The 13,987-nt window shown below is 45.4% G+C and overlaps 1 protein-coding gene across 1 annotated transcript; it reads left to right on the forward strand.

Annotated features, from left to right (window-relative positions):
- Window positions 1-3,227: 3,227 nt before the first annotated feature.
- On the forward strand, window positions 3,228-11,451 carry LOC306655759 (uncharacterized protein; the record flags this gene model as incomplete). Its single annotated transcript, XM_079130380.1, has 4 exons — window positions 3,228-3,358; window positions 9,209-9,274; window positions 10,606-10,793; window positions 11,259-11,451. The coding sequence occupies exons 1-4, from the start codon at window positions 3,305-3,307 to the stop codon at window positions 11,449-11,451; spliced, it is 501 nt and encodes a 166-aa protein (XP_078986506.1). The 5' UTR covers window positions 3,228-3,304.
- Between the last annotated feature and the right edge of the window lie 2,536 nt (window positions 11,452-13,987).

The following is a 13,987-nucleotide window of genomic DNA, read 5'->3' on the forward strand; positions in this document are numbered from 1 at the left end:
TGCAGATAGAGGTGAGGGCACCCTGCCCACCTTCTCAACTACTCAATTTGGGACGTGGGAAGAAACAGGAAGTAATTGAAGCTTGGGAATGGAGGTTAGAGATTGCAGAGAGAGGGAATAATTCCCGAGGAAATGCCCAATATTTTAGGAGAGTCCATGGAGAAGCAATCAGAGGTGGAGGAGACCTGGAGAGGGTTGAGTCCTGGATGCCTTTGGAAGGCAGAAGGAGGAAGGTAGACCATCTGTGTGGGGTGGCCCAGGGAGTGCTGAGTTTCCTTGGCAAACAAGATGAATTAGCAGGGTTCCAGGAAGTCACAGACTAGGGTGGTGAAGAGGGCTACAATCTCAACAGCACCTCTCTCCCCAGGCCAGGCACCATTGTCCCAGCTGCCTTCCAACCAAGTCCCAATACAAGCCAGAGCAGCTCAGGATCGGTGACCCGGTGAGGATGGGGGCAGGGTGGCAGGGGGATGGATTTTGAAGTTTATCAAAGACTTGTCTTTCAAGTTGTTTGGCTGGAAGGAAAGGACAGAGAAGTGACTTTAGAGAAGGAATAAGGTGGCATGGTTCTCACTGAACCAGAAGAGCCTCAGACAGGGAGCTAATGAATGAATGAGCTGGGCACTGAGGTTACCTGTCACTCAGCAGTTGACTTGCCCACTGAACCCTCTTTACTATCCAAAAAAATATAAAGTTCCACCCTGAATTCCCTACACTTGTCTTCAATATTCCCCTAGATGCGACAGTTTCCAGTCAGTCCTGCAGAAAGAAGGAAACCAGGTAAGCAGTTTGCTCCAAAATAACACTGGCTCCTTGTGGCCTGGCATATGACATTAGGCACCTGCTGAGGGTGTGGAGGACCAGGGACCACCAGAGAGCAGTGCCTTCTGTGAAGAGTGCAAGGTCAGCAGGTTGGGAGGCTGAGGCAGGAGGATCACAAGTTCAGTCAACCTCGGCAACTTAGTGAAGCCCTGAGCAACTCAGTGGGATCCTATCTCTAAATAAAATATTTAACAAGGCTGGGAATGTGGCTCAGTTGTTAAGTGCCCCTGGGTTAACTCCCCAGTACCAAAAAAAAAAAAAAAAAAAAAAAGTGCAAGATACTCTGAGGTTCACATACAATGCCCTGAACCTTCCTTTGTCACCAAAACAATCAGACTTATTAGAAAATATGTTAACAGGGTTGGGTATTGGGGCGGGGGGGGGGGGGGAAAGAAATAAATATATCACTAACTCATTGCATTGGACTTGGGGACTCATGCAGATGCTCATCCTACAGCTTCTGCTATCTCTACAAGGCCTATTTTTCAAACACAGGCCTATCTTCTGAGAGTTTTCTTTGTGTAGGGTTTTTTTTTTTTTTTTTTTTTTTTTTTCTTTAACACAGCTGTAATCATGTCCACAATTTTATACCCAGCTTCCCCTACTTACTATGTTGTATTTCCTTCTGTTATTACTAACTTTAGTTTATTTTAATGAGTGCATAAAATGTCATCATGTATCAAAGTTACTTAACTGTTGGGTATTTAGACTGCTTTTAATGTTTTGCTATTCTAATTTTTTTCTTATTATAAATGTTTTGCAATGCAGACATACACATTGACTTTTTGGCATTTAAGGCAATTAAGATACCGTCTCAGAAGTAAAATTATTCAGATATGAATGCTCCTAAGAGTTTTAAATTCATATTGCTGAATTGCTCGCTAAGGAGGACTATATTAAGGTACACTGAGACTAGCAATGTCTGAAAAATTTAAATTCATGATAACTTCAAACAGGCTGTGATCACTAAATATGTCTGTATCTAGATCTATTTATCTATGTATCTATTCATCTATCATCTAAGAAGCAGAAAGTGAGTTGTTTTTATGTAAACTTTATAGCAGGTTTATCACACATTTAAAAACTATGCCAATCACAAAGTGAATTTTCACAAAGTAAACAGCTGTGCTTAAGTAGCAGCCAGATCAAGAAAAACGTTAGCAGAACCCTAAAGCCACTGTCATGGCCCATTTTCTCCTCCCCCACCCCACCCAAGGGGAATCACTATTCTGACTTCTCACACCAGAGATTAGTTTTGGAGAGTAGCTTTGTTGTCATTTTCATTTCCTGGATTACTACAAGAGCCGACCATTTTCCACATTTAGTCAACGAGTCATAGTTCCTCTTTTGTCAATTGTCCACTTCAAGGTCTTTGCCCAGGAAATGCGTGACTCTTAAGCAATCTCTCAATGTTGAGTTTGACTGAGACGGAGTGCAGGCACCAGGACGCTGTTCACTCGTGGAGAGGTGTGCAGCGTGCGAGCTCCCCTGGCTTGGCCCTTCAAGACTCTTCTCGATGATAATTCTCAGCTGCAAAGCAAGATGGCACCTCTCTGGGTAACACCTGGTGGGGGTACTTTTTCAGTGACAGAACTGACCTAAATAAACTCTGCTGTTCTTTCAGTGTGTATGAAATTTTCAGAAATAGGTCACTGAACCTTTTTAAAAATAGAACTGACACATTTGGGGAAAGCATTTTTTTCTGCTGAGATAGCACAGAGTACAAGATATAATGATCTCTACAGGGTAGATGATGACATTTGGTATTAAAAATAAATAAATATTCTTAACGATAATGACGGCCAGGAAATAAAATTTTTCATAGGAAAAGTCTCTAAACATTGTGAGCTGAAGAGCCCATATAAAGTTTTCCCACTTCAATTCTAATGTGGGTTCTTCTGAGGTATAAATGATTGCTTGGTAACTCCTACCCAGTCATACCTGGTAACAGTTTTTGATGGAAACAGAAAGGCCACATCATCTGTCGTGGGCAGTATTTGCTCTCTTACCAAAGCCAAGAGCTCCTGTTTAACTGGGTTTGATTCCTCCCCTCTTGTTACAACACAGCCCACCAGCTCACTCTTGGACCATTATCCAGGCCGCTGTAGAGCAGCGACCAGACCATCATACTGCCCGTGAGCAACTCCATTCCACCTCTTCCAACGACTTGGCGGATCTGGGTCAAGCCAACCACAGCATCCTTTGCCCAAGGATCCCCAGGGAACTGTCTAGGGCTCCAGATTTGCTCTGGGTGAGGCTCTTTTCACCCTGCTCGAAAGTCATCCTCAGAAAGCATCCTCGGGCTGTTGCCCCAGCCCTTCTTCACACCCTTACCCGCCCTGCTGCCTTCAGAAGCCCCGCGAACCTCAAGGGTGGAAGCCTGTGGTTTAGGATTCCCGATAAACTGCATACAGCTCCTTCTGGACTCCACTGCTAAAATGAGCAAGTTCTGCTGGCCAGGAAAGCAGAGCCTCAGAGTACTATGGGGAACAGCAGGACAGGACACAAGAGGGACTTGGCTGTCCCAGGAGAGGAGGTGAGTAGAAACAAGGTGGATGCTGAGCTGGGATAGGGCAGACAGAGCTTTACAAAAATCTGGCAGCAGGAAGAGAGGCATAGGACTATTGCTACCAGGTATCCAAGTAGCAAGCCTGGGAAGGTGGGGAGTGGGAGGGGCAGGTGTGAGACATTTTTTTTTAGATAGTACAAAGCAGAATAGAAATGCATTTATAATTATCCTTTTTGTAGAATTGTTTCATACACTAACATTTGTAATATCAGACAAAATAACTTATGAAATCATATTGATATGAGACTTTAAAAAAAATATTTCTTTTGTTTTTAGTTGTCAATGGACCTTTATTTTATTTTATTAATTATATGTGGTACTGAGACTCAAACCCAGGACCTCACCCATGCCAGGCAAGCGCTCTACCACTGAGCCATAACCCCAGCCAAATGTGAAACATTTTTGATAACTTGATGACTTGGAGGTTGGTGCCAAGGAAGAGAGGAGAGTCAAAGATGCCCGCACAGTGTTTTCCAGCAAGAATACAGTTCCTTTCAGCAGGGGTGTGTTGAGTGCTTTGTTCAGACTTTGTGTCAGACACTGTTGTAGACTCTGGGATTAACATCTTGAGTAGTGCCCAAAGAGTGTTTTCATTCTGCTGGGAGGGGAGAAGGCCATTTGGATGAAGAAAAAAGTAAACAAATAAAAAAAGATGATTTTTTTATGGCAATAACTGTTTTTGGAAGATAATTTGAGCTAGGGATGATATGATTAGGGAGAAATTTCCTGAGGAAATGAATTCCCATTGAGGCCTGAATGAGAAGAAAGCCTCCATCAGCAAAAGACCCTGGAAAAGAACATTTGAGTTAAAAGCAAAAGGTCCCGGGGGGAAAGACAGTGTTGGCACATTTGAGGAACAGAAAGAAGACCACTGTGGCATTGCGAAGAGTTTTATGAGACCAGATTTGCTCCCGCCAAGTTGCTGGGCTGCCCCTGGAGCCCTCCTACCTTAGACTTTCATCTCCAGTTTCCACACACTCCAGGTCTCTTTCTCTTTCTCTTTAGACCAGCTGCAGCAGATGTGGGACCAGTAGCCATGAGACCCGCTTGAGCCTTGGGGAGGAACTAAAACCAGCTCAGCCCTTCCAGAAACCAAAGCGGGGAAGGCGCTGGGGACAGCCTTGCCCTTTTTCTCAGGTCTGGGGTTTTCAATCTCTTTAAAGTCATGAAGCTCTTCAGCAATCTGACATAAAGTAAGAAAAATAGACACATTTGTAAGCCTGTACAGAACTTCAGGGAGTTTGGTGGCCCTGGGAAAACTCATCGTAGACGCCCACCAAGGGTCTCTGCTTCAACAGTCCTTTTAAGTTGCCCATTTTCTCATTAAGGCTGTGTCCCTTCTGCAACATTGAGGATACAAGGAAAAATCAACTCCTAAGTACAAAATTCCCCAATAAATATAAGTCCTTAAGACTATCACATCTTCAAGAGAGACAGATCCATATGACCAAGTGTAACCGCAATAATGGTAAGAACATATTTACACAGTATTCTCTGCTTGTGGCACACATACATCATTTTAATCCCGGTGACATTGTTGGCACAGGGGTAGGGCAGTGTTGACGTTCTGTCTTACAGATGAGGAAACTGAAGAATGGAAGGCTGAGTAGAATGCCTACAATCACAGGGCCAGTCGTCAGCAACAAGAATTAGAACCGGGCTGGGGAGACAGCTCAGTTGGTAGAGTTCTTGCCTTGTAAACACAAAGCCCTGGGTTTGATCCCCAGCACCACAAAAAAAAAAAAAAAAAAAAAAAAAAAAAAAAAAAAAAGGTCTTGTCAGGCCCAGGCTTCCCAGGAAGCGCATGTCCAGTGTGCCTCCTCTGGACTTCTCTCCTTGGAGACACTCACTGCACAGACAAGAGGAAATGATATTTTCTAACATAGGGAAAGAAGCACAGAGCTGCCTCCTGACGCCAAGATTGTGTAGATGAAGGGAACTATCTACTAGGGCTTCCTCTTGGCCAATTATACCTAAAGTCATTTCCTTATTCTTCTGAAGACTTACAACATTTCCTTTTGAAGTTCCTTAGAAGTGAACCTAGAGGAACGCCACCTAGTGGCCCAGACCATGAGAATTGTCATTCATTTCCATCACGTCATTCAACCCCCACTCCACCTGGCCACCTTGCCTAGAAAGCTGAACCCATACTTCTTGCCTAGCACCAGGGTAAACTGCAAATGGATCAGAAATCCTAACGTGAAAAATGAAACCACACGAGTGTTAGAAGAAAGATGGGTGGATTTATTTATACCCTGGTGGGGGAAAGTATTTCTGGGACTCAAAGTCTCAATGCAAACCAAGTGCAGCTCTGGGTCTCCCCTCCAGCTGAGCGAACAGACATGGGACAACTTCTACCCTCTCCAGTGAAAGTTTAGTATCCCCAACCTGGCTTTCTTTTCTCCAAAGAGGAAAACAGAATTTTAAAAAACCAGTTACACTGGTTATGCTTACTGCCCCACTGTCTTTGTGGGAGAAGAGGAGGTCCTTCGCCTCCTGAAGGGGAAACTGCTGGGCACAGTGGGACACGCTTGTATTCCCAGCTGCTTGGGAGGCCAAGGCAGGAGGGTGGCTCGAGCCCAGGAGTGTGAGATGGGCCTAGATAACATGGTGAGACCCTGTCTTTAAACAGAAAAAAGCCGGGGTGAATGTTAAGATATCAAAAGGCATCCAAACCCAGTTCAAGGGGCTGGGGTTGTGGCTCAGTAGTAGAGCGCTCACCTGGAAAGCATGAGGCACTGGGTTTGGTCCTCAGCACCGCATTAAAAAAATATTTTAAAAAATAAAATAAAGGTATTGTGTCTACCTACAACTAAAAAGAAAATTTCAAAAAAAGAAACTCAGTTTAAGCTCAATCCAAATCCCAAATAAATGCTTTCAATGAGGAAATAAAATATCTAGATGCAATAAAAGAAAAATAGTAATTAATTCAACAACAGTTTTTAAAAAACCAACTCTGCTGCATGGAAAGAAAATTAGAAAGCTGTGGGAAAGTGCAACACTTATCACAGATATGGGTTGATCTATAATATTAGGAACATTAGGAACATTTAAATATTGAGGGAGAAGGCCACAAACTGACAGAAAACTGGGCAAAAGGCATGGACCATTCACATACATGTATGTAGAAAACGTGGGTAGAAGAACCTTAAAAATATTGAAAGACGATCAATTTCACCCACTAAGTTAGAAAGACATATGTGAACTACATTGAGATGCCAGTCTTATCAAATCATCAACGCATCAAAAGTTTGACAGCACACTCTGTTAGCAAGGCTGTAGGGAAAGGAGAATGCTGATATTCATTGGTAGAAGTGCAAAACGGTACAACTTCTATAGAGGGAATTTGGAAATACCCAGCAAAACTACATATGTATTTACCCTTTGACCCAGCAATCCTAGCTCCAAGAATTTACTCTAAAGGAACTTCCACAAATATTAAACTGCCTATCTATAAGGTTATTTACTGACACATAGCAAATGGTGAGAATCAACTTCAATGCCAATTGAATAAACCATTCACATAATAGCAAATGAGCTGAAAAGGGGTTGAGGAATAGGCCCATGATACTTTTTTTTTTTTTTTTTTTTTTTTTTGTGTGGCCAGAGATTGAACCCAGGGACACTTCACCACTGAGCCACATCCCCAGATCTTTTATTTTTATTTTGAGACAGGGTCTTGCTACATTGCTTAGGACCCACTAAATTGCTGAGGCTGGCCTCAAACTTGCAATCCTCCTGCCTTGGCCTCCTGAGTCACTGGGATTACAGGCATGCAGCACCATGCTTGGCATTTCTATGATAATTTATGTGAAAAAAGCAAAGTACTAAAGGGTGCATATAGTATGCTAGTTTTTGTATAAGAAAAAGAAATATAGGAAGAATAAACTAAAAACTAACACAAATGCCTGTAGGGGATTGGGAATATTGGAGTAGAAAAAATTAGCAAGGGAGTAATACTTCTGAGTGTACTTTTTCATATATAGTTTTGACTTTTATAGCATGTAAAAGTTTTCTATATTTAAAATAATTTAAAAGATTGAAAAAAGAAAAATCCTAAAACTAAATACAAATAGAAACAAAGGAACTTAACTGCATTAGAAACTGATACTGGAACCACACAGGAAAAAAAAGAAAAAGAATTAAATGACCTAAGAATACAACATTCTGACTACATACACTTTGTGAGATATGTTCTAAGAACAAATAGAACTATAAAGCCATGAAATTTCCTTAGAAGGCTTGTTGTTGGAAATGGTATTTGAGTAGCAATTCTAAAAGTATTTTGGGTGCATTACAGTATACAGCAACGATAAATGTATTGGTGTTTGGGGGAATCGAGGTTCTTATTGTGAAGGAAAAAAAATTCCAACATGGAATAGGAAGGTAAGGAAGAACCCTGTAGAGTTGGATTTGAATTAGAGGAGATTTCTTTATTAAAAAGTTATTTAGAGCTGGGGTTGTGGCTCAGCGGTAGAGCGCTTGCCTAGCACGTGTGAGGCACTGGGTTTGATCCTCAGCACTGCATAAAAATAAATAAAAATAAAGGTTCGTCGACAACTAAAAAAATTTTTTTTAATTTATTTTAAAAATACATTTTCTTTTCTTTTCTTTTTCTTTTTTTTTTTTTTTAAATACATTTTCTAGTTCCTGTCCCTTAAAGGGTCTGGAAGCAATGATATCCCAGAAGCAATGAGAAAACCTGGTGTCCAAAGATGATCCCAGCGGTTGGTCTGCCTCCTGGTACTCACAGCCTCGCGTGTCCTGGAGTGTGGGCTGGGCTCAGTCACTGGCCTTCTAGAGAGCAGGACAACCCTCAAAAGTTATCAAATGTCACTTCTGAGATTAGAGTTTTTAAAAAGACGATGGTTTTCATTGGGGGAGCCTCTGTTATGTGACCTGCACTGGGGAAGGTCCCAGCCTTATCACCTCTTGAGTTTTACAGTCCATTACAATAACTATCTCTCTATCTATTATTTTATCTATTTATCACAGTGTTGGGGTTTGAACGAGGGCTTCACACATGCTAGGCCAGTGCTCTTCCACTGAACTACACCCCCAGTTCTACAACAACTTTTGTTGTTGTTGTTGGCACTGGAGGACACGCTAGCACTGAAATACTCCCCAGTGCACCCACCCACGTACACTTTTTTTTTATTTTTAAATTTTAAGACAGGGTCTGGCTAAGTTGCTGAGGCTGGCCTTGAATCTGTGGTCCTCCCACCTCAGCCTCCTGAGTCTCTGGGATTACAGACCCACTAATCTATTCTCTTTTTCACTTCACTATGAATAAAGCCTATTTGTGCTGCTATAACAGAAAACCTGAGTATAAATAATATATAATGAACAGAAACTTATTGACTCACAATTTCGAAAGCTAGGAAATCCAAGTTTCCAGCATCTGTCAAGGGGCCTTTTTCCTGTATAATCACAGGAAAGCAAGAGGCAAAGGGGGTTATGACAATATTAATCCTGCCAATGAAGGAGGAGCCACACAGCAACCAAATTTCAACATGAGTTTTAGAGGGGACTTTCAAACCACAGCAGGTGGTTGGGGAGTCAGGCAGACCTGAATTCTAATTCTTGCTCTGTTCTTTCCTGGCTGTGTGATTTTAGACAAATTTACTAAACTTCTCAAATCCTCAGTTTCATCATTTTTAATTGCGAGAGATCATGTCTATCCTGCAGGATGGTAATATGCTAAATGAATAGAACTTCCCTCCCCTGTCCCCCTTCAGACACTGCCAATTCGTTCGTTCATATCATTCATTCATGCATTCATTTCGTTATTTGTTGTTATACCCTTCCATGAACAAGGATACAAATATAAACCAAGGGAACTCCCGATCAAATGAGAGAGATCCAGAGTGTCAAGACTCAAAGGTAAGTGCTGGGTGTTATGGGGTGAGGAGTCACCCTGGAGGTTGCATACAGCCTGGGCAGCCAGGTAGAGTCTGCAATGGTGAGCTCAGTAGACTGCACAGGTGGTGAAGGAGAGCGCCCTGCTGGAGGCCCATTGGGGCAGAGGCAGCAGGTGGTTCAGAGAAGAGTAGATAAGGATGCAGCCTGGACCCAGCCAAGAGAGCTCTGCAGTGTGGGCAGGACCATGTCAGGGAATGGATCCACTTGTGTGCGGCCTGGTCTAAGGTGATGGGGTGTGCCTAAAGGCTCATTTACTACTGATATGGCAGGCCTTGGGGTTTGGTTCAGAAAATTAGTCAGTGGAGCTCAGCTGTATTATTTCAGTTTGCTTAAAGAAAAACAGCTGGGCAGGTGGCACATGCCTATAATCCCAGTTACCTGGGAGGCTGAAGAAGAATCTCAAGTTTGAGGCCAGCCGGGGTAACTTAAAATAAAATAAATACATACAAACTAAAAATATGAATATAAAAATATTAAAAAGTGTTGGATGTGGCTTAGCAGTAACCTGATCTCAATCCCTGGCAAAAAATAATAAAGTACCACTATGTATATATTTAAAAGACACTTTGATAAATAAATAGAGGGAAATTATGGACCCTAATCTTCTCCCAGCCTTCTTCCCAGAGGGGAGAGAAAACCTAGATGGGGACCAGGCCTGACAATAGGGGCTGTTTCTGAAAAGAGAGGTATTGATTGCAAAGAGTAAAACTTTCCTACCCTCTTTTGCTCCTATCTTATCCAGTTTCTGTCCCTAAGCATCTAAAAACCCCACCCACCTTCCAAGACCGCAGTATCTACTGCTTTGTTTTGTTTTGTTTTGTTTTTAGCCGGGCATAGTGTCGCAGGCCTGTAATCAGCGAGTTGGGAAGCTGAGGCAGGAGGATCATGAGTTCAAAGCCCGCCTCAGCAATTTAGCGAGGTCCTAAGCAACTCAGCCAGATCCTGTCCTCAAATAAAACATAAAAAGGTTGGGCATGTGGCTCGATGACTAGGTTCAATCCCTAGTACATTAAGCGGGTGGGGAGAGAACCCACCCCCAACACCCACTTCTCACATCAATACAGATGAGTCCATTTGCACGCCTGGGGTGTGTGGGGTGTTTAAAAAAAAAAAAAAAAAAAGAGGGTAGGGTTGGGGATGTGGCTCAGTAGAAAAGCACTTGCCTAATATGCCTAAGGCCCTGGATTGATCCCCTGCAACCCAGGGCGAAGAATGTCTCCTCTGCAGTGGTCGCTCTTCAATTCCCGCAGTCCTCTATACCCATCTCTTCTGTCGCTCTCCCTTATTTCTAGATTGCAGAAAGCCAGAAGCAGGAGCGGGCTTCAGAGCGGTGTGGCCTCCGCTTCGAGCCCTTGCTGGAGGTAGCCTGGAGCACCCCAGCACGTGCCAGCCCCGGGCCTGAAGCCCTGGGGGCAGCCCAGGCCCCTCGGCCCCGCCAAGCCCTGGCCAGGGAGCCTCAGCCCCCGCCCGCCGCGCACACGCAGAGGGAAGCTTCTTGCCTCATTCCACATCATTTTTCTAAGAACAAAAACTATGTACAAATGAATATTTCCATCTTTATTTCAAATTCTAGGTTTCAACTGCAATATTAATGCTACTCCACAGTGTAATTTACTTGTAATAATATATCATTATTTCTATTTTACAGTTCTCTTCTTAAAGTAGTAAAGCAAATGTTTAAAACAGCACAAATCCGCAGCCCCACAATTCCCCATTCAGGCTCAGAATTTGTGCTCTCCTTTTAGAATTGCACATAATTGAAAACAATGAAAACCCCCGATGTGCTAAATGCTCTAGTCATTAAAGCATTTTTTTTTAAACTTGGGAATAAAAGACCGTTCTTGTGGTTGTGGTTATTATTTATTTATTTATTTATTTTTAGAAACCCCAAACAGACTTGCTTCCTGTTCCCAGACTGACATCTGCTGGGGATGTCAGGCCGAAGGACTTCGGAGGCAGGCCCGCAGCCGGCTGCCACTCCGCACTTCCGGGGGGGTGGGGCGCGGCAGAGCGACGGCCAGCAGCGCCCCTCCGTGCCTGTGTGGCCTCTGCAGTGCGCGCTCCCTCCCACCGGGATCCGGTTCAGCAAAGACCCCGGAGTCCCCGGATTTCTCTCCTGCTTCCAGCAGCTGAGTTAAGCCCAGAATAGCACTTTTGGGCACAGGATCCGGGTTGCTGGTGGCTCAGGCAAGGGGCTGTTGGGCAGGTGGGAATTTGAGGGCTGGATGTACGTCCTCTGCACCGTCATTGTTTAAGTGCAACTAGGCCCGAGGACGAGAAGCGCAAACGCTATTTCCTGGCTTTCTCCAGGGTGTCTCTCACTCTTTTTCTATATTGCTTCCTTCGCTTTTGTCAAGCAACTCTTCGCTTAGGCTGCCGTGGGCATGGAGTCCTCCAAGGAAGATCTCTGTTCACCGCCAGTGAGAGCCCCATTCCACTGCCTTCGTGTTAAACAAAGAGGAACCAAGTTTCCTTTTCCACCTAGAACGAGGGAGAAAAAGGTCCCTCTATTTCTCAATTTGTAGCAACCCTGGATCCTCACACACTCTCTCTGCTCCCTCCTCACCGCCCTTTGCCCTGGGAGGCCAACCCAGGGAATGAGCGTGGAGAGTTCTTTCCCTCTCCACACAAGCACCTTCAGTGGGCCCAGATGCCCAATGCACTGGATCCTCCTGCCCACCCACAATTGTCCCTCCTGTCCATCAGCTGACAAGCCTGAACCTGGTCTTCTCTACCCTGGTCTTCTCCAGCCTCCCCTGCGATCTCTTCCCTCTCCGGCCAAACTGCCCACTCCTCATTCCCAAACACTAGTCTCAAAAGCGCCTCATAATCCACTTACACACTTTCAATGAAACGTCATCGCCACAGAAGAAGCCCAGTCCCTTGGTCAGGGTTTGCCAAAGCCTGGGAACCTGCCTTAGGAGCATGGGATAGGGAGCCTGGGGATATAGCTCAGTTGGTAGAGTGCGTTACTTGCATGTATCACTGCAACACTAGTTAAGATGCTCAGCACTTTAGTCATGTTAGAGAAACAGGACCTCCCTGTGAACCACCTACCCAATGAACCCCGACAAGCCATCTTCCTTTCAGGTGACCCTACCCTTCACCCCACCACTCACACAGGCTGGGAGAGCGGAATTCCTGAACCAGAGAACCTCATCCTTCATGGGGGCTCACTCCTGCTCACAAGCTCCCCTTCCTCTGCAAGTTTCCAGGAGCCCAGGAGCCCCTTGGAGGAGCCGCTGAGGATTCCGGAACCTCTGACCCTCCAGCTCCCCCGTTCCGATCTGAGAGCCAGAACCGAGATGGACTTTTGGCCTCTGCCTTCTACAGAAAGCACAGCTCGGCCAGACCCAGAGCGGCGCATAAATCCTCGGGTAGAGGCCAGAGCCCTGGCCCGGCCCCAGCAGCTGCCTCGCGCCCTGGAGCCGCGCCGGGTCCCACGGCGTGGTCCAGGCCCTCCGCTCACTTCCCGGGTCCGCGCGCCCCAAAGTTTGCGCGGTCTTTCCACGTTGGAAACCGGGGGTCGCCTCCTGCCTACGACTGCTTAGGGCCCAGGCGGCGCGCTCGGCGCACGGTTAGGAGGGCGCCGTGCGGGCGGCGCTGGGCTTCCTCCCCCTGCCCTCCTCCCGTCCCTTCCTCCCTCTTCTCCTCTCTCCCAGCCCCCACTTCTTCCCCTCCCCCCCTCGTCCCCTGCCCCTCTCACCCTCCCTTCTCCGGGTCCCTGCTCCCGCACCACCTCCTTCCCCTCCCTCAGGCGATCCGCGGGTGAAGGACCCTCGCCTCCCCGGGGAGCTGGAAACCACGGAGCTCGCCCCGGCAACGCTGCCAGCCTGTGTCCCGCCTTTTCCAGACCTAGAGAATGCAAAAACATCAAGCGGCACCGCCAAGCGGGTTAAAGGCTTTCGGAAAATAAGGCTTTTCACGCGAGTGGCTCCTCCCACAGGACAGTGGGAAATAAGAGGCGAGATTGCAACTCCTCGGAGAAAACGTCTGGATGCAGCTGGGGCTTGTTCGCTGCGGCACGGTGGCGATGGCGTGGGAAGGACTAGGTGAAGGAGCAAGAGGCTGGGCTGTGCCCTGGGACTCTTCAGCGCAATTTGAGTGCCCTCGACGCCCCTGTGTGTACTCCAGGCCAACGAAGTGCGAGAACCATCAGTTGTAGTACCTTCCCATAGTGGGCTTCAGGCTTCACTAGACAACAGCAGAATCTGTGTGTTAGTTTGGGGGAAGGGATTACAATCCCCAAATCTAGAAATGTATAGCAAATATTCTGATTTGTCCAAAAAGCTAACTAATGTGTTCAAGAAACACACACACACACAATGATGGAGTACCAAGGAGCATCAGATCTAGAATAGAAGAGTTTAAGTCTGGGCACTGTTCCTGGCTAGCTTTGGATGGCAAGCAAATCATTGAAACTCTCAGCTCATTTCTTCATCTATAAAATGTAATAATTCCTATCCTCAGGGTTGCTGCAAGGAGAAACTGAGAAATGCATGTGAATAATGGAAACTATTAGGTGCCATACAAATGTAAGCTATTATATCTTCAGAGATTCATGGCCCAAAGGAGAAAAAGAAACCAGAGAGCTTAAAACTGATTTGTAACAAGCCCACAAGTGAAAACCATGTTTCCCAATGCCATTATAGCAATACCCTGGGAGAGACCCCA

This window comes from Sciurus vulgaris, assembly GCF_902686455.1.
Source record: "Sciurus vulgaris genome assembly, chromosome: 3".
Lineage (NCBI taxonomy): Eukaryota > Metazoa > Chordata > Mammalia > Rodentia > Sciuridae > Sciurus > Sciurus vulgaris.